The 21,162-nt window shown below is 36.1% G+C and overlaps 1 protein-coding gene across 1 annotated transcript in view; it reads right to left on the bottom strand.

The window, feature by feature from the left end:
• The window catches only part of Dok6 (docking protein 6), a 385,984-nt gene that overhangs the window by 161,790 nt on the left and 203,032 nt on the right, over positions 1–21,162 (bottom strand). Inside the window, exon 4 of the mRNA XM_035439067.1 lies at positions 12,557–12,676. Coding sequence (XP_035294958.1) covers positions 12,557–12,676 — 120 coding nt within the window. The remainder of the gene's footprint in view (positions 1–12,556; positions 12,677–21,162) is intronic.

Below are 21,162 nucleotides of genomic sequence, written 5' to 3'. Positions count from 1 at the left end.
TGATAAAAATATATAAAAATAAAAAAGATAAAAAAGAAACTTACACAATAAGCCAAATTATCATTCTATTTTTACAGAAATAATTATGTGATCAATGGTGGTAATAAAACTTTATAAAGAAAGAATGAATATCAACTTATTACAGGACTTCAGAGATAGCTATAGTATTAAAATTAAGTGAATTTAAAAAGAGCCACATAGATTTTTCTAGGTATCAAAACCATGGAAACATTTTTACATGAAAATGAAATCTGATTGGATATTTGTCTCAAAGTCAATCTCCCGCAGACAGCTGACGGAATGCAAAGAAGGTAGTATTGCCCATGGGTCTGCTTTTCTCTCTCTTGCCTCCGACTTTTCCTATCCTCAAGCACATTTCAACCACACAGACCAAGTTAACTCTTTTTGTTGTTGTTATGGTTTAGAAATCCGCAATCTTTCTTTTGAGGCTATTTTTTACAATATTTGAAATAAAGCAGTTATCTATAGAAATATTATTTTAAGCTACATATATTAAAAATCCACTATCTACTAATGCCTGGATTTACAGGAATTTCAGATTCAATTAAAATGTTGATAATTACACCTAATATTTGTGAAGGGTTTTGTTGAAAGGTCATTTTGTTGAAAGGTTTTATTGAAAGGTGGTTTCAATGGGCACTTCTATTTTTTTTGTTTACTTTTTTTTCTGTTTGACAGTGTTACATGTTTATATGATGAACTTGAGTCATTTTAACCCTCAACCCCTCTCTCATCTGTCTCCCTCTCCTGCTGGGAGCTTCCTTTCCCCATTCCACTTCTTTGTCTTCCGTGTTGCCCACAAGTGTAGTTAGATTATCTTGTCCAAGTTTGGGTGAAAGGCTATTTTTATCTGGGGGAGGGTAGAGGCACCTTATCTGTATCTGCACTAATAAAGATAATGACATCATCTGCTGCATCAATAAAGACAATGATATCAACTGCCCAAACAAGTATTAGTTATCAACAGTCTCTCAGGGAGCTGGACTAAGTATATGAGGTGAGCAGTTTAAAAATTTTTCAAAAATAGTACTTTTAAAACTAAAGAGGATATATTTAATTTTCATGATCCAAGTACCAGCTTTCAGATTTTGATGTTCCTCAAAGTTACCTGTAAGGTGGGTTGAAAAGAGAATTGAGGCTTCATCCAGCCTTAGCACCTCTACTGGGTAGATCTGAGTTTTTACTTATTCCATAAGAGAATAAAACTTTCACTTTGAGTTCCACATTTGTTACATTGCTGATTTTTAAAATTAATAAATTAAACTATTAAATTTTAAATGTTAGATTAATATTTAAGTACAGCCAAGAATAAAATAATGGTAGAGAAAACAAACATTATGCCATGTTCTAGTAGGACAAGCCAGTACACTCCCCTGCAAAGTTAGGCTCTGATATTTTCTCATTAACTGCATCTCAAAGAACTTGTGACTTGTGACTGACTTGAAAAAATAATTTGACATGTCGACTGGAACAAAAAACGGTTTAACAAAAGTTTATTATTTGCCAAGGTATGAATTTTTATTTAATGTGATCACGTTAATAAAAATACTACTAAAGAAGACTGAGTACTACATTTCCAAGTACCAAAAGAATTAAAAAGGAAACCAGTTATCAGTCTCAGTGATAATATGATAAACAAATAAAATTCTACTCATCATCAATGTTGCTAAATGCAGGAAAAAGAATTCTAAAGTTATGTAAATGATTTTCAGATTACACTCTTTTCCTGAAAACTATAGAGTTTTAAAAGATCCCCAATGTATCATCCATAGATCTACATTTTAGTGAAATTTAGAGTTATATATTTGCTGGAATATAAGAACATACAATTTTATTTCAAATGTCCAAATAAGAAACAAAACTGAATGTTTATTAAACTAGTTTGTCTAACAAAGATATGTAATAAAATCTAGTCTTCAAATATGCTTAACAGGACATTTCAAACAACAAACACAAGAGATCCAAAAGAAAACAAATAAAAACCCAACCATCCCCAACCATGTTTTTAAACAGGGGTAAGGTAGTAATGTTGAAACCTTAGTAATGGTGCAGTAGACATTATGAAATGCATTGATCAAATGCTTTTAGCCTGGTGGTGGTAGCTGTGGGCAAGCAAAATGATCTAGGTGAAGGACCCCAGTCAGATTATGCAACAGACCATGTTATTGGTTCACAGAAGAGATGAAGTCTTACTTCCTCTGCTGATGGATTTTTAAACAAGTCCTGTCAGGGCTGAGATTAACCCATGTGTAGTTATTTGTTTAAGCATGGGAGATAGAAAGAAGTAGAGTTGTAGCTGAAGAAGCAAAAACAGAGACTCATCTCGGTAAGTAGTAACAAATAATAAGAATGCAGGAAGACTTTTTAATCCCTCTTTAATAGTACCATTTTATTATTTTTGATCACCTAACAGAAAATACATACCAAGGCAAATAGTAAATTTCCCTGTACCTTCTTTCATTTTAATTAATATTTTATTTTTTGATAATTACATACAAAGCCTTTATATCACATTCTTCCCAAACTTTCCCCTTTGCATCTCTGCCCAGATCCACCTCTACATCCCTATAGCCCCTTGTCTTTTTTATTTTTTAATAGCCCATTAATTTCAATTTGTACTGTTTATATACATCTGCATGTGGGGCCATCAGAGTGTTGTTCACTACCATGATTCACACCTTAAAGAAATCTGACTCTCCTTTCCCCGTATGGTGGTATTCCCCGTAAACTCTTCTGTTAAGAGGATCATGAACCCCTTCTTCCTCTATGCTAAAATGTTACTTGTTCTAATCTTATGGAATTCTTATATGGACAATGACAGCTGATGTGAGTTGATTAGTGGAGTTGTTCTCCCTTGTCTCAAAGATGCAGTTTTGTGTCAGTTATTCTGAACACCTAGGTCTTACAATCCCTGGTCTTTGGGGAGGGGTGTGATATTAGATGTTTCATTGTGGCTATTTACTACTATTGCTGATCTTGCAGGGGATATTGGACAGGGGGATGATGATGGGCTCAGTGAGCATGGGCAGCAGAGTGGGTCTGGTACATCACAGTTTCCAATGGGTGGTATTGGTGCTGGAGTAGCCTGTCAGCTGGACCCTTATGGCTGGCTGGCTAGCTGCTGGGGCTAGAGACAGTAGACTTTTAAAAACAACTTGAGTATTTACAGTGTTCAAATTTTTTAAGACAGTATAGCCTTTAAAGTTGTTTGGGTTTTATATTGTGATTTTAATGTCAATCTGGCAGCTTGGAAACATACAATAAAGGAAAGTCTATGGTTTCACAAGAGCTTTAAGCCTTTAAGTATTTCACTTATTTGGTTAGAGTTACAACAACATATTTTCTATTATTTGTGACTATTGTAATGGGTGCTGTTTCCCTGATTACTTTCTTAGTAAGTTTAATATTTCTATATAGGAGAGCTACTGATTTTTGTGTTGATATTGTATCCAGCCACATTACTGAAGGTTTTTTTTTTATCAGCTTTAGGTGTTCCCTGATAGAATTTTGGGGGTTCATATTATTCTTATGTTTGGTCTTTTCATGGTGTCCCACATTTCCTGGATATTTTGTGTTTAGAATTTTTGGATTTAACATTTTTCTTTGACCAATGAATCTATTTCCTCTATCATACCTTCAAAGCCTGAAATTCTGTCTTCCATCTCTTGTATTCTGTTGGTTATGCTTGCATCTGCAGTTCTTGTTCATTTACTTAGGTTTCCATTTCCAGAGTTCCCTATATTTGTGTTTTCTTTGTTGCCTCTATTTCAATTTTCAAGTCTTGAACTGTTTCCCTCACCTGTTTGATTGTTTTTTTTTTTTCTTGGCTTTATTTAAGGGATTTATTGTTTGTTTCCAATTTTTGTCTTTTCCTCAATTTCTTTAAGGGAATTTTTTATTTCCTCTTTAAGGTGCTCTATTATCTTCATAAAGCTATTTTAAGGTCCTCTTCTGCTTCATCTGCATTGGGATGTTCAGGACTTGCTGATGTAGAGCCACTAGGTTCTGGTGGTGCCATATTGCTCTTGATATTATTGAATGTATTCTTACACTGCTCTTACCCTTCTGGGTTTGGGATAATTATAGGTATGGGTGTTGTTTTTGTGAAGTCCTTTTGTTCCTTCATCATCTGTTTCCTTTATGGTCTTTTGGCCTGAATTGCCAAGGATTCAGGTGACTGGCTGGTTGTCAAATTAAGTAGGGTGTTTTCGGGTGAGGTTTGTGGGGAGTTGGATGTCTAGATCCAGCATATCATGCAGTTCTGGCTGGTGTGGGCTTTGCTTGTGCCTATGCAGTCTGTTTTCCCAACTGGTGTAGGTTTTTCCTTTGCCTGTTCTTCCTGTGTGGGTGGTGCTTGTGTTTGTAGGGTCTGCCAACGTTGCAGAGAGGGCTTTTCTAGGGGAGGCAGCTTTTCTTCCAACTGATGCAGGTGATGCTTGTGCCTCCAGGATTTTTAGCCTGTTGTGAGTTTCTATAGTAACCACCATCAAAGAAATTTCTTTGATGAGGCCTGAGTGCTACACTATATACAAGTAGAGAGATGTAAATTTGGATGGCAGTTTGATACCATGTCAAAGACCTCACTGTTCTTCCTTCTACCTATTCCCTTTCATATGGTACCATGACATTTTCAATTTTTGTAAGAAACAGATAAAAAACACAGGTAGAAAATGTTAATAGACTAGAAAATAGACATTTGTGTAGCCAAATTTATTGTTATAAAACTATTTTCAAACAGATGCTTTAAAAAATTTCATGTACTTAGCTTGTAACAAAATCTAGTGCCTGTAACAAAATCTAGTGCATTTGTGATAGCACGCTATTACCATTAGTTTGTCTTTGCTATAATAAATTTGGGGAATGTTTGTTGGGTGCCAATACATTCTCTTTTTTCAAAGAGTCTTTCTTTCATTACCTGACTGCTGTAGTACAAATAATGAAAACTAAGAGACAGATAATGGGGTTCAAGCTGAAGATCACAGAAGCAAAGAAGCCAAGCCACCTGTATCAAGGCTGGGTCAACCCTGTGGTCAACATGGCTGGAGATTAATTGCCTGAGACTTAATGCCCAATGCCTTAAGACTGAATGCCAGCAAGCTCTGAGAGACTGCTCCTGTCATATATACCTCTTTAGTGCTGTGATTAAAAGTGTAAGCTGTTTCTCTTTTAGACTAATCTACTCTCATGTAGACCTGGGTTGTTTGAACTCACAGAGATCCATCTGCCCCTGTCTCCTGACTCCCGGGATTAAAGGTGTATGCCACCACTGCCTGGCTTCTATGGCTGTGGCTAGCTTTGCATTCTGATCTCCCGGCAAGCTTTATTAGATCATAAACAATATAGCACCACAGATTGCTGATAACTTTTATCTAGTCTATGCGGTTTTTCCCTCTTCTTCAGAAGTGGTAGACTTGTATATAATGAAATGTAGTATTAAGCATCCTCCATATCTAAAAGGCAGGAGATGTATGCATATTAAAATCATTGGTTAAATCTAGTAATGATCTCTTCCTTTTACAATTTAAATAGTGCTCAGAAATATAAGTCCCAGAGAAATAAGACATTGCTTAGATCTTAGATATCGAACAATTCTTTTTTCACCTATTTTATTAGAAAGAAAATTATTTTACATGTCGATCCCAGGTCCCTCTCCCTCCCCTCCTCCCCTGCACCTCCCCCAACTAATGCCCTACCCATTCCATACCCTTTCTGCTCCCCAGGGAGGGTGAGGCCTTCATAGGGGGTCTTCAACATCTGTCATATTCTTTGGGATAGGGCCTACACCAACCCCCTTGTGTCTAGGCTCAGGGAGTATCCCTCCATGTGGGATGGGCTCCTAAATTCCATTCCTATTGTAGTGATAAGTACTGATCCACTACAAGAGGCCCCACAGATTTCCAAGGTCTCCTCACTGACATCCACATTCAGGGGGTCTGGATCAGTCCCATGCTGGTTTCTCAGCTATCAGTCTGGGGATCAAGAGTTTTCCCTTGTTCAGGTCAGCTGTGTCTGTGAGTTTCACCAGCCTGGTATGGACCCCTTTGGTCATCAATACTCCTTCTCTGCATCTGGATTTCAGTTCAGTTCAAGGTTTAGCCTCAATTTCCAGCAGCTGTAAATTAGTTATCAATCTCATTATCAGGGCAGGGTAGCCTCTCCTCTGTTGCTTAGATTGTTAGTTGGTGTCATCTTTGTAGCTCTCCAGACATTTCCCTAGTGCCTGATTTCTCTTTGAACTTATAACATCTCCCTCTATTCTATTATCTCTTATCTTGCTCTCTTCTGTCCTTCCCCCAACTCAACCTCCCTGTCTCATCATGTCTTCCTCACCTCTTCTCTTCTCCCCTTCTCATTGTCCTGGTTCCCTCTCCCCTCCACCATGCTCCCAATTTGCTCAGGAGATCTTGTCCCTTTCCCCTTCTCCAGGGGATCATGTATGTCTCTCTTAGGGTCCTCCTTGTGATATTGAGCAATTCTTTGCATTAAGTTTTATCTGTAGTTTCCATTCTGCCTTTTTGTCTGAATTTCAGTCCCATGGTTTCTCACAGCAAAAGGAGAACTCTCATTTATTTTTAAGAAATATATTTTATTAATAAACAAAAATAAGAATTACATATATTTATATAAACTAAGAAATAACTAGTTATGACTGTGTAACCAGAAAAGTTGATGCTTTCGGTTTTTCCATATCTTTTCTATTAACCTGTGATTATAGGAAGTAAAACTCATTGTTTGTATACCTTTCTTATTAAGATACCTCTAAAGAATTAACTAAGATTATTTATAAAAGAAAGCATGTAAGTTAAATTTATTCCTGTAATTATTTTATGGACAGATACAGATTGAGCATGACATATTTAAAAAACAGTTTATTTTCTCCTGATGCTGCTCCAGAACATGAATTATTATCTTCTTCTTATGCCTACCATTGCCTGCAGCACATGCTCAGTTCTTAGTTCATTGTCAGCCAAGTGTATAGATTCATCTTCATGCCACTAATGACTTAGCCACTGTGACCTGAATTTAACAGTTCACCCTTCCTTCTTGCAGGGGAAGTCAGTGGCTTGGAACCCAACAGATAGCCATTCTCATTTGCTCCAACATCTTATTTCTTCTATAACTTCCTTTGGTGGGGTTGTCTGTCTCAGGAAAGAGAATAGAAAAAAAAAAAGGTAGAATCCTTGCTAATTAGCTAAAGCTCTTGGAGGTTTACTTCTGTGTTGTTGAATTCCTAATCATGAGCAATTCAGGAATTGACTGTATTTTGGAGGGTGAGTAGAGAATTTCATAGAACCTCACAACATCCATACCCTTTCATCCAGTTCAGGGTACTTTACTCTACTGGGGGGGGGTTCCCATTTGAACACAGGTTCTATACCCCTGAATTATTCTTTTGGTCTTTGCATAGCTAGGCAACTGTCCTGGTGTAGATCATGTCAAGATGAATCAAGGCAGGCTAACTAGAAGTACCTACTTATTTTCCAAGGAAATTCATGCATTATCAATGCAATCAGTGTAGAAATGTGGTTCACTGACTGATGGGCATCTATGTACTTGACTATCGTGAAGAGCTGGATCCCTTTTAAACCACAGACCTTAGATCCATCACAGGGAAGACAGAAACCACAAGCACAGGTGCTCTGGGAACTTGGTCTGGCACTCTACTTTATTTTCCAGCAGCACACTAAAGGTAAACAGCCTGTCTGACATTGCCACCAACAGCCCCAACTTTACAAATAGTTCCATATTCCCCCTCTTTCCGCCAGTGCCCATACTTTCTACTCTCTTCATGTAAAATCTCTCCATAGAATTGTGTTCATAAATCCACCAGCCTGTTCCAAATAGTTACTTAGTACTTTTTACTCATTATACAGGGCTGTGGAGCTGTCAGATATTTTTGAGTCCCAAATTCCCATTCTATGGTACTTATTTCAGAATTGTGAGATACCCCTTGCAAGCATACATATAAGAATACAAAACCAATAAATAATGTAGTCAGTATTATCTAAGCAAAGCATCAGACACTGGTGTAGTATGAAACACTGAGGAGTAAGTCAACACATATGAACAAGTGAGCAAAAGCTTTAGATTTATTGTAGATATATATCTGGTTTGGAATGTGGGTTCACTCCATTGTATGAATCAACATAACAGTGATAGCTTCTTCTATTTTATATATTCTTATTTTAATATTTCTTCTGAACAGTGATATTGAAATGGTCACCCCTTAATTAAGGACCATAAGAAACTGATATGCAATGAGGAAGTTGATTAAATATCTAGCTACACCCTTAAATAATTAACAGTAAAACACGACTCATGCTTGTTAAAATTTATAGAACTCTTTAGGAAATGTGATTACATCCTTACCTAAGCTAGGAATTGATCAAAATGTATTTGATTGTAATGTAACTATACATTGCACATCCTGTTGCCATCAACTTAATGCACAGGTCACTGCAAATGGGAATACTTGGATACTGGCATTTTTAAAATTTTTTATTTATTTTCATTTAAATTAGAAACAAACCTGCTCCACATGTCAATCCCAGCTCCCTATCCCTCCACTCCTCCCCAACCTACCTCCCAACCCCACATTCTATATCCCCTCTCCTCTCCCCAGGGAGGGTAAGGCCCTCCTTGTGGGATCCCCAAAATCTGTCATATCCTCCTGGGCAGGACCTAGGCCCTCCCCCATGTATCCAAGCTGAGAGAGAATCCCTCCACGTGGGATGGGCTCCAAAAGTCCATTCCTACACTAAGGATAAATACTGATATACTACAAGAGGCCCTATAGTTTGCTGAGGCATCCTCACTGACACCTATATTCAGGGGGTTTGGACCAGTCCCATGCTGGCCTCTCAGCCATTAGTTTGGGGTCCATGAACTCCTTGTTCAGGTCAGCTATTTCTGTGGGTTTCTCCAGCCTGGTTTTGACCCCTTTGCTTATCACTCCTCCCTCTCTGCAACTGGGTTCCAGGAGTTCAGTTCAGTGTTTAGCTGTGGTTGTCTGACTCTGCTTCTATTAGCATTTTAAAAGTAATCATTAGCACTTAAAATTCTTAGTAAATTTCTAATGCCCCAGTAATTTCCAAATTTTGCAAAAACCTGATTGGTGATAGAATTTTCCAAGTAAATCAAGTTTATTTCAATAACTATGGAAAATACTTTAAAAATAAATAATTCGTTATTGTTATTCATTATAGAAGTAATTAACCCTCATTAGAGTGCACATCAATATGTGAACATACTGGTATGAATTGTTATTAATTTGCATATAAATATTTAACATTTTGTCACACTTGTTATAATGTATGCTCTTTCAGATGCTATTATTCCCTGAGCATAAATTTCATAACTTATCCATTTGAAAAGTACTAAAGTTAAACTAACTTTTTCTAATATATAATTAATCCACAATAATATAACTTGCTTTCTTTTGTTTTATTGATAGAATTTAATTTATATTTGTGTATAAATTAAAATTATACATAGTTTTAAACATCCTTGATTATTATATACATTGAACACTAAAATCTGTATTATTAAGCTAAATGGTAAATCTTTTACAAGAATTGCTTGATAGTAAAATTCCAAATCTATTTACATATGTATTCTTTTAAATGTCTTGAAGAACTAATTTAAAAAGTTGTATTGTTTCTTTTGTTGATCTGGGAATTCTGTATATGAGGTCCTTTCATTATCATGTTTTCATTAATGTTTCCCATGTTATTTAATTAAAGAAGGTATGAAATAATTTTAATGTCATTACTTTTTAATAATATTTCCTAGTTTGGGGGAAGACTGTTCCCTACTGTGACATATGAATGGAATGTATATACCTTTTACTTTTGACAAAGATACACTGGGGCACAGAATATTCCTGTCACCTCAGGACATTCATTCTCTTCCACCATGTTCTAGCTATTCATCACTCAGAAGCAAACACAGATCTGGTTTCTAGCACTTGGGATATTTTTGCCTGTAATAGTAGGCTCTTGTGAATTGGCAGAAACCAGCTTCAGCAGAGTGCTAATTTCCTCCATCTGTGAATTTCTTTTTTTATTACTTCACCTAAAAATATTATGGTGATCTTGGCATTCATAAATTTGAGTTTTTGATGTATTATGGCTGATTTCTTTTTATAGTTCATGCTTTTAGTGTTGTAAGAAAGAGTTGTCTTTAATTTCACTCATATTAAATTAATTCTTTAGTACACACTAGAGACTCAGATTCTGTTGTGTGACAAAACTTTTTCTAGTGAGAAACAACACATAGGTCTACTCATCCCAGATAGGGATCCCATGATAGGGCAAAGTTTGGAGAGCACCAAATTCCAAGTTGGAGAACCAATGAGTTTTATGATAATTACTTACAGAAATACGGATGGAGGGTTACTTACAGGAGCAGAAATCACTGTAAGTCAGGTGCAACACCAAAGCCCACCCTAGCAAGGGTGTCAGCTAACAAAACATTGCAACATGGATCACACTGCACCAATTAGTGTGCTCTTCCCTGGGGGAGACTATTTCTCTCCCTCTCAGTATTCCTTAGCTGCCTCTAGTTCCTTGTGTAGTGTTGAGGCCCTGTGGTCTTTCCTCCTTGCATGATACATCTGCTGTTGGCCTTTGGCTCATGATTAGCCAGGGTGCTGGACAGTGTTGTGTCACAGTAACAGACAAATAAACTAAAAAAGCTATCCGGTATGTTTGCTACTTCAATGAACTAATAACCACCTGTTCTGGCTCAATAATTATGTATAGATTTGTGAAATACATAATTAGAGTCACATCTACAAATTCCTCGCTTAAGATTAACAAGAATTCTTCTCAGGCAGGGATTTTTAGCTTTGGTGGTATTATAATTTCAAGTCTGTTGTAAAGTTTATACAGGAATTTCTTTTGCTTTATTTTTCACTTATGCTTCTTTTAAAGAGGGAAACATATACTTTACTATACAGGTCTTGCACATAATTTAATGTTTCCATATCCTGGAGTACATATTGAAAATTTTCTTTCAGATTACAGACAAATCCAGGGTATCATGAAATTTGAAACAGAATTGTAATACACTGAGGGATTACATTATCTGTTTGAATAGAAATCATATGCAATTCCAGTTATTTGAAGTGAAGTCAAAGAGTTTATACTAGATACACACGTGGATATCTTTCTACCTGCAAGCTTAATTTATTCACCTCCCCTATTTCCTTAGCTCTTGAAAAATCTTTATCAGCCACAGTTTTAACATCCTAAACTTTGAATAGGGAGTGTTATGTTACAAAGCATAGTTATGGAGGTGTACCACAGCAACCAGAAAACAATTAGATAAATGGAAATCTGAGTGAGTATGGGAGAGGATAAGAATATTTTAAAAAATTACAAAAGAGTTGCGGAAATTCTTTGATGACTCTGTAAAAACTCTCCAAAAGAGCAACATCTGGCATATAGATATATGCATATGTATATATGCTTTTGATCAGTCAGCAAGAAATGATTTGGTTTCTCATTTTAGTTGCAAAGAAAATACAGTCTTTTAAGAGACTATGAGATAATGATGCTTGTTAACAACATTGGTCTCAGTAGCAGCAACAATATAATCACCAAGGGCTCTCATGACATGCTTTTACCAGTGCTATTAATTTATATAATACTGGTAACTCTGTAAATTCTTTTAAAAAGAAGAACCAAGTTCTATAATACTAATTGAATGTCACAGATTTTCTCCTTTTGTGATTCTAGATTTGTTGCTTGCAAAGATAATTTTGTAGTTAGATGAAATGGGCTGATGATTAGTTAAACGTTACTACAAATTTAACCTAAAACATCATATTAAACAATATATTACAAGATAAGACTTGTTTTGTTAGTATTACTAATCAAGACTATGAAGATTTGAGACACACCAGTGAAATTAAATAGCATTGATTTAGGTAAAAACATACCTTCTCACCAGTAGGAATATTAATCAAATACTCTAAAGGATTTCATATCCAGATAAACCAAATTTGTTAATATATGATCTATATTAGACATCCAAGATGATAAAATGTTATTCATTCAAAAGCCATATGTATAAAATACAAAAACTACCTAAGTTTTTTAGACACTATCAATAAACCAGGAACTTGGGCTGAACATCAGAATTTTCTCTAGTTACTACACCACTAAAATTAATAACCTGTTGATAAGTTGCTTTCTTTTTGCAATATTTTTAGTAATTCTCTAAGAATCATATATTGTATTTTTGTTATATTCACTTCTGTCCCTTAACTCTTCCCAGAATCACCTGATTCTATAACCACCAAACTTTGTGTCCTCATTTATTTTTATAACTCATCCATCATTTCTGTCATTGTCAACATGTTCTGCTCATATACTTTTGGATGTGTGGCTTTCATGGGAATTTGCTCAGGACCAGAAGTCACAACCTTAAAGAAAATAAACTCTTCAAAGCATGAATATTCTGAAACATCTCTGAATTTCTCTGCAGTGTAAGCCCACCTGACATAATAGAAAAGTAGGTAGTCACTCACCATTCTGTTCCCGCTGCACCCCAGCTGCCAGTAGGTCAGGCTCCCCTAGACTGATGTCATTCAGCCTTGTCCCCAGGCATTCCATGCAAAGGTGTTTGCACCACTCCTCAGCCTCCAGCTCTGAAAGTGAGCACACATGTCAGAACAGGGGAAATGTAGTGGTAGAATGCTTCCTGAACTTCCCCTGAGAAGCTGGTAGGACTTGATTAAAGAAAGCTGTATTGTGGAATCAGGGAAATTTTCCACAATTGTTTCTAATTTATTATTTTGGTGTGTGTGTGTGTGTGTGTGTGTGTGTGTGTGTGTGTGTGTGTGTGTGTGTGTGTGTGTCCAACAAAACCAAAGGAGGCATCAGAGCTCCTGCTGCTAGGGTTATAGGCTATTGTAAACTGCCTTATATGCATGCAAAGAATGGAACTTAGGTCTTCTGAAAAAGCAGCATGTGCTCTTAAGCACTGAGTCATTTCTCAGACCTCACAATTGTAATTGATTTGTTGATATTGATATCTTCTGAACCATAAGCCAAAATAAATAAGTCCTCCCTTTCAGTAATGTTTGTTATCATAGTAATAACAAAGTGATCAACACACTCTACAAAGTATCTTTCAAATAACTTAATCACTCATTATTCTTGTTGGATTTACCTCACAATTTCATTGTTTTCAAAAGATACTCTTTATAGAAATACCAAAGTATCTCCCACATACCCAGAATCCCATAATATTTTGAAAGTTCTTGGGCTTTTGTTTACAAGAACTACTAAAGTTCTAGTATGAGATCACTGTGGATGAGGAATCAGTATGATGACAGAATAGGAGCCAAGTAATCTAGTAAAGCTACTTTGCTGAATTTTTGTTAAGGTATAAAGTTTAATATTTAGGGGCAATCATCAATATCACAATAGGAAAATTGGACCCAAACTTTTGCCTTGGCAACTGCTCATAGAAGTTTCTGACTTTTCCATGCCACATAAATCTGCAGTAGAACTATGTAATATAGATTTCCATCAAATCTCTTGCTCTTTGTGGATGACATTACAACCTTTGCTTTGACATTTTAAACTCCCCATAAAAAGTTATCTGTGACAGGTTTTCTAGACTTCAGGGATTTTAATATCAAGTTCTTTCGTACCATCGGGCCAACTCTAGCAAGGTCAAATGATCCTTCCCTCCTGAGTTTGATTACACTGCCTTAACATCAAATAGGTTTGATTAAGGTAATGCCATGACAGATTTGCTGCTGCTTTTTAGTTTTATGTAGACTACAACATTCACTAGAACATGAAGCAAAAAGATCCTGCATTTTACCACATAATAAAAACATTGGCCCTGACATTCTAATTATAGGAGGCATTATAACTACCTCTGCTGCTGTTGAGATATTTTAGCATTTATGATTTTGTATCTGTCTCATTAGAGTCAGATTCCTGCTCATCTCTGCATGTGGGTATGGTAGCCATTTTAGGAATATTTATTAGAAACTGATAATGTCCTTCCTTCAAGGCTGAGAATACCATGACAGTAAATAAATAGTCACTAAAGCCTCAAAAATTGTAGGGATAGTTACAGCATCCTTTTCCTGACCTTTGGATATACTGAAAATCTTCAAGTCATTACCTGAAACCTACAGTCCAATTGGATTCTAGGAACAAGGAAGCTTATAGGCGGGTCACTTCCTTATGAAACTGCTCTTTCTAAGTAGGAACAACCACCCCATCAATGGGAACAACTGCCCAGTGATGAGAACTACTGCCCCATAATGGGAACAGCTGCCCCATGATGGGAGCACAGCCTGCTCTAGTATGCAAGAGCAATCACTTCAAGATGGAATCTGGCTTGTTCCTTCAAGCAATGATCCTCAAAGTCCCTTCAAAGAACTTGAAAAAAGAAAGGTTCAACCAGACCATAGTGTGAACAAGCTAGTACTTATGCATAGCCCTGCTTCAGGTTTGCTCCTGTGTAATTCAATGTTTATACTAGTTGTCCCCAAACAAAGATAAAGATTATTGTTCTGTCATTTTATATGATCATACTGAATATTAAATTTCTTTCTTGCCTTCAGCATTGCTGTTTTCCTTTTCTTTCTGGGAGTGAGTTTCTGGATATGATTTATTGGGACCTCCCTACCGCCAGAATTGAGTTTCTGAACTGGGACTTTAGTCACCCATTCAAGTAATGTGAGTTGTACCATCACTACAAGCCTAAACCCACTTCTTCCCGGAAAGTGCCCTTCCTACTTTCAAGTCTTTTGAATATGTGTGACCTACTGAGTTTAAATGGCTTTCTTGTATAAGCCTGAATGGGAGGTTATTTCCCAGAACATAAATAATTTGAGTGTGGTTACACCACTGACAAAAGCAGCACCCTTTCCTCTAGCCAGTATTAACTGTCTTTTTTCAAATAATGCAACTAAGTTTTTTATTTGTTCTTTCTTATGTAAGTTCTGTATGTTGAAATATTTTGTTTTTATACATATTAGTTTAATTTGTTCTTTTTAAATAATTACTATTTTTCTGCGAACTTTTTCATAAGAACCCATGACTTCTTGCAAACTAGAAAAGCACCTTACAACTAGGCTGTACTCTGTGCTACTGTGTGTGTGTTTATATACATATATCATTGTTTTTCATTCTTATAAAGCTGAGGTTCCCTACAAATGGAAGTTCTATAGACCTATTGCATTTTGTCATTTGTTTTACACCTCAAACTTCTTAGTCTATATAGAATGTGCAAATAATTAAATTCCTTTGTGGATGAAGAGGCATTAAACATTCCAAAAAGTTTTCCATATTTTTCTCTTCATGAAAGGAGTGTTTTTTTTTCATTAAGCACCTTTAACCCATTAGCTTGTTGCTGAAATTTAGCTCTGAACTCTATACTAGGAACTCAAATATTTCAACATGTCTAAGATTAAATTAAGAAAGTTGGCAATTTCCTAACTGAAAATCGAAAAGTACATGGGAATAGAAAGATAAATGGACAAAGGTGAAGTTTGTGAGAAATGAGTTTGTGCAGGGGATTCTGCAATGAATAAAAAGGAGAAACTAATCAATTTGAGAATCAGCATTCATCTTTCTCAACTTTAAAAAAATGTAGATGTGATATGTCTAGTTTCATCATGTTCTTGCTGTCATGTCTTCTCCCTTCTCTGCCATGGTAGATTGTGTGTATTCTTAAACTGTAGCTGAAATGAGCTCCTTCTCTCTTAAATTGTTTGTTGTCAATATCGGAAATGGTGTTACTAAAGAAGTGACTATGGCTTGCGGTTTGTTTTGTTTTTTAAATTTTCCTCTGGCTATTTTTTTACTCTACTTCTAATACTTAAAAACTAAAATTATGTAAGCTTTCTTTGATTATGTTTCACTCATGTTCTGTACCAACTGAATTTTGCTTAGCATGTAGTGTGGTGAGAACAGATGTCAGAATATGTGGATTTCTTCAGTATATAGAAAATATTCTTATTAATTCCTTTAGAGGTCAACCTGGGCTGTGTAAAACCATCTTAAAAACAGAAAGTTGATCTAGGCAGTGGTGGTGCACCCCTTTAATCTTGGTTCTGGAAGGAAGAGCTAGGCAGATGTCTGTGAGTTTGAGGACAGCATAGTCTACATGAGTTCCAGGACAGCCAGAGCTGTTAACTCAGGGAAAAACTGTGTCTCAAAAAACAACAAAACAGCAACAAGAATAAAAAACAAAACAAAACCACAAAAGTTGAAACTAACAAGCAGAATGTCTGAATAATTTTCAGATAATGATGTTCCTATATAATAAAATATTTAAAAACAAATTGTTCTGTAAAATTATCGGTGGTCATGTGTATTCTGCTATATGTATGGCTACATTTATTTTTGTTTTTAGACAAGAGTCTTGACTATGTAAGATTGGATGCCTGGAGCTTACTGAGACCAGACACTCAGTCAGCCCCTGTTTTAGCAGCCATGACAGGCTACAGAAAAGACATGTAGGCCTCTGACACAAGGGAACTCCAGATCCCCTGGCCTCCTGGAGCCAGGGCCAAAACAACACAAAAAAACTCCAGATGCTCCCTAGCCCCCTAGATGCTTGGTTCCTGGGAACTGTTCGGCCACAAAAGATACTCCAAGGGAGACCAAAACCTCCCCATATAGTCTCCCGGATACAGTTCTAAAAACTATTGGTATCTATGTACAACAGGCTACCTGCAAGTAACAAGACAGCCACAGAAATCACAGAATGTTCCCTCTCAGGACTGAGCAATGAGAATAATCGGTACACAGGTATTTCATGCCAAAATATGACTTTGAGAAATTCTCCTAATTGTTCCCAAATGTCAACCAATTAGAAACCAACCCATACCTACTGATGTAACCCTGTGACTTTGTCTTTAAAACCTAGCAGTAGACAGGGAACTTCACCCCCTCCGGAGGCTGCTGGTCAGCCTGCTAGACAGGGTCCCTGTCATGGTTGAATGAATAAAAAAACCTTGCTTTTACAGTTCAAAAAATTCCTTTAGAATTTCATACAACATATTTTTGTCTTATTCAACATGCAATTCCCAACTCTTCCAAGATCCCTCAGCATTCCTACCCACCAAGCTTTCTGGTTTCTTTTTGCTTGTTTATTGTTTTGTTTAGATTTTTCCCAACAAGGTCAATTTGTGCTGCCAAAATATTCTTGAAGGTGTGACCTCCCTTGGGAACATGGGGGCTACACACTAGGTGATTCCCCATTTTCCCAGAAGCTATCATTTGCCAATAGCTTCTTGGCGGGGAGTGGGACTCTGTGCCAATGTCAGTCAATATGTTCTGCTGCCCTAGTATGTCTAGGACACAACTTCCTTGTGTCTAGCTTTTACATTCTTTCAGCCTTCCTAAATAATCTCTGAACAATGAGAGGAGGGATGTGGCATATATATGCTCCATTTAGAGCTGAGCATTCTACAGTTTCTTATTTGGCCAGTTGTGGGTCTAGATATTAATCATCATCTACTTCGAACTGAAGCATCTCTGATGAATATTGAGAGATCCATTAACCTGTGAGTATAATGATAAATCCAAAAGGGCTTGGTTTAATATGGTCTTCGAACATTACCAGCTGTTACCAATGCTCTTGATTACTTTCCAGGATGGCATTAAGACCCTATTTCTGAAGACACTACACACTTGAGTCATAGAACAATGAAAACTCAAGCTAGTACTGGTATGGAAACGTCATCTCTATTGACTACTTTCATAGCCCTGGAAGGTGTCATGCATGTTATTAGAAGAGAATTTTAATCATTAGTCTCATTGACATATTAGCCCTGTGAACTACCATAATGGCTATCTGGCAAGTCATGCTCACTGAAACAATAATAACCTGAACATCATGGAAGTAATCAACCACTTTCTGGTTGGATTTATGTTCTGGTCAATAAGATGAAACTCATACCCAGAACCCTTTTGAGGCAGGAACCCATAGTTTCTCATTCTGGGACAAATTTCAAGGAGCAGTTTTTGGCTCAATGTCATGGCCAAGGTCAGAGAAAAAGAAATGAAGTCGTGTTATGTTGTTACAGTGTTCTCAGCTTTCCATTTTGTACTCTCCCCTTTGTGTTTTCCTTACCACTATAATACATATATTTTGGTTTATAGTAAAATCATATGGGTATGTGTTGTAGTGGATTTGAGGACCCTGTCCTTTGAGTTTCTGATTTGGAAAGTCTTGATTCTGGGAATCTGCACTGCTAGAAACTTTCCAAGTATACTGATGCTGCTAGAGCAAAGACCACACTCTCTCTTTGGTGCTGTAAATTGAATTTTCTTTATATCCCCTCTCCCACATATAAGAATAAACACAATGTATATATTTACATAAAGTTTCTTCTCATCTTTATATTGTATTTTAACTATCAGCATTCTATTAATACATATACTAGCTCTGCTTTATATTTAATTGATTAATTTGATTTGCAGCACTGATACTGGAACTCAAGGCTTCATAGAGGCTAGGGAAATACTATATCTCTGTGGCCACATCTCTTATCCCTAAAATCTAGTTGAAAGACTTAAATACTATTCTTAGGACTTTATATTGCTGTTACTTTAAATTTAACAGTGTGTTTACTTATTCTGAAACAGCATTTAATTTAATGTTATACAATTTACCAGTGATTTGTAAATACTAACTTGTTTATTCCTCCACATAAAATGAAGGGATACATTTATGAAAAACATATATATATATATATATATATATATATATATATATATATATATGTTTTTTGAGACAGGGTTTCTCTCTGTAGCTTTGGAGCCTATCCTGGCACTCACTCTGGAGACCAGGCTGGCCTGGAACTCACAGAGATCCACCTGCCTCTGCCTGTGCCTCCCTAGTGCTGGGATTAAAGGTATGCACCACTAATGCCCAGCAGGATTTTATATTTTTGTTCAAAGGCCGTGGAAACTGGTTACAGAGCAGGAGGATCATGTGCTGTTGGTTACACACCACACCTGGGTCATTAGCTGCACTGAAATCATTTTGCTGTTTTGCCTCATCTTTGTAGCACACACCGTCCCCTATTTTTGTTCTGAGTTTCTTCTTCCTAAAGAATACAGACTTGGTTCTTCTTTCTGTTATACTGACTGAGGCAATTCAGCCCATCAAGGATGCTGCATGTTCTCTCTTGTATCTCCAAATTTCCATTTGTAACTATATAACCTGGAGTATACAGAAACCAGGAAAGGTTAAAGGGACCATATAGAAGGAGGAGAACCTCTAGAAAGAAATATGGTAGAACAAAGATGTTATGAAGAAGAAAATATGAAAAACAGGGAAATTTTAGCTGGACAGGTGGAGGGAGGGTAAATATTAATGAAATGAAAAAATAGGGAAACACTTTTATGTTTAGTTAAAATACTTATTATATTAGTACATGAATTAAATGAATATATATATATATATATATATATATATTATATATATATATTAGTCACATGAAGTAAGAAGCTCCTCCTGTCAAGAACCATAAACTGTCTACAAAAGCCTAAAGGCATTCTACAAGCTGCTTATCTATATGCACACAAATGTGTGTACCTCTCAGCCTTTTCAAAGAAGGCTCTCTTTTGAGCAGATGAGCATTATAGAAAGCCCCAGGGGAAAAATGTAGAGAACAACACACCTTGGTGTGTCCAACCCCAATTTATATATCTACAACAAAATCCCTGTACTTAATGCTTAGGGAATACCACTGCCAAGGGTGTGGAAGGAGTGTAAGAACCAGAGGGTCATGATATCTGTTGGAGATTGTTTCTTTTATATAAGACAGGGAATCTATGGCCATGAGGTCTGAAATATATGGCTACCAAAACAAAATCTGCAAACTTACCTCAACAGTTTACATGAAAATGCATATTGAGAAATCTACCTGGGCACCACTACTAGATGAAGAAGAACAGGCATTTAATGGCTAATGAGAGCAGAAGAATCAGTCTTCTCCAAGGATGAGCCATATTGAAAAGGTTTTGAATCCCATGTGGTCTCATATATATATACATATATACATTGTGTGTGTGTGTATTTACAAGTACAATACTTAAGTGAGCTCATTTTAAATTATTATTTAATACTAATTACGGAAATGTTCATGATTTGAGAAGGAATTCAGGGAAGATGGGAGAAAGAGAAGAGTGGAAATGACGTTAAATCAGGATGTAAGCAATAAATTATCAAAACATTTAAAATAAATTACTTAAGTGTTTACATTCCTGAAAATGCCTTTATCATTATAATAATCTTGACAGTTATTTTGTTAAGATTTAGGAAAATAACTTTTTAGGTCATCTCTTCACCAATTATTCCTAAGACTATGCTGGTACTTTCTCTGTCATTGATTTCAAGTTTTCTTGTTTTATATTTAATAAGTCTTTTGCCACAACCTGTTTTCATGATGGTGGATGTCTGCTTGTTGGATTTATGGAACTCCAGAGAACATCAGTTCTTCATTATGGGGTTTTAAATTATTTTGTCTATGTCCCACACACTTGTTATTCCTTACATGATAAATCCTGTGTCATATATTTAAGGTATATGTAGAACAATCTAATTATTTCATATCTTGATATTTATAATACTTCTTATATTTCAGAATAAAGTGTGTATATTTTATGCTGTTTTTATGATGATTTCTTCAGATTTATCCTCTAACTAGTAATCTTCTAGCTTAACATTTTAATACTATTTTAAAGATATCTTAAAGTTTCCCTGCTTTGTTTATATTCTGATTTTTGTTTTACTATGTTATTCTAACATGATGTTTATTGACTCCTGATATTTATTTTATATATACTTATTTTGTATTCTTTGCAAGCTTTTGTTATCCTTTGCTCAGGTGTTAATCTTCCATCTTTCTGCACCAGAAAAGTCTCCCTCACTGTATGTTATCCATGTGAGGAGAATTCCGACTGAGAAAGCTCTAAGAAAACAACAAATAGTCCTGTGACCCCAGTTTCTTTAAAAATAAGGAATTGTTCTTAGAATGTCCTTTCATGGCTTCCCAGGTGTAGTGGATAGGAGTGAGTTTCCTTAAGATTGTTCACTGCAACTGCCTAGTGTTTTTCTTTTTTTATATCCTCTCTGGAAAAACATGTT

Source organism: Cricetulus griseus, chromosome 2 (assembly GCF_003668045.3).
Source record: "Cricetulus griseus strain 17A/GY chromosome 2, alternate assembly CriGri-PICRH-1.0, whole genome shotgun sequence".
Taxonomy (NCBI): domain Eukaryota; kingdom Metazoa; phylum Chordata; class Mammalia; order Rodentia; family Cricetidae; genus Cricetulus; species Cricetulus griseus.
The sequence above is the reverse complement of the archived record's forward strand: the minus strand, read 5'-3'. Positions and strand labels throughout refer to the sequence as shown.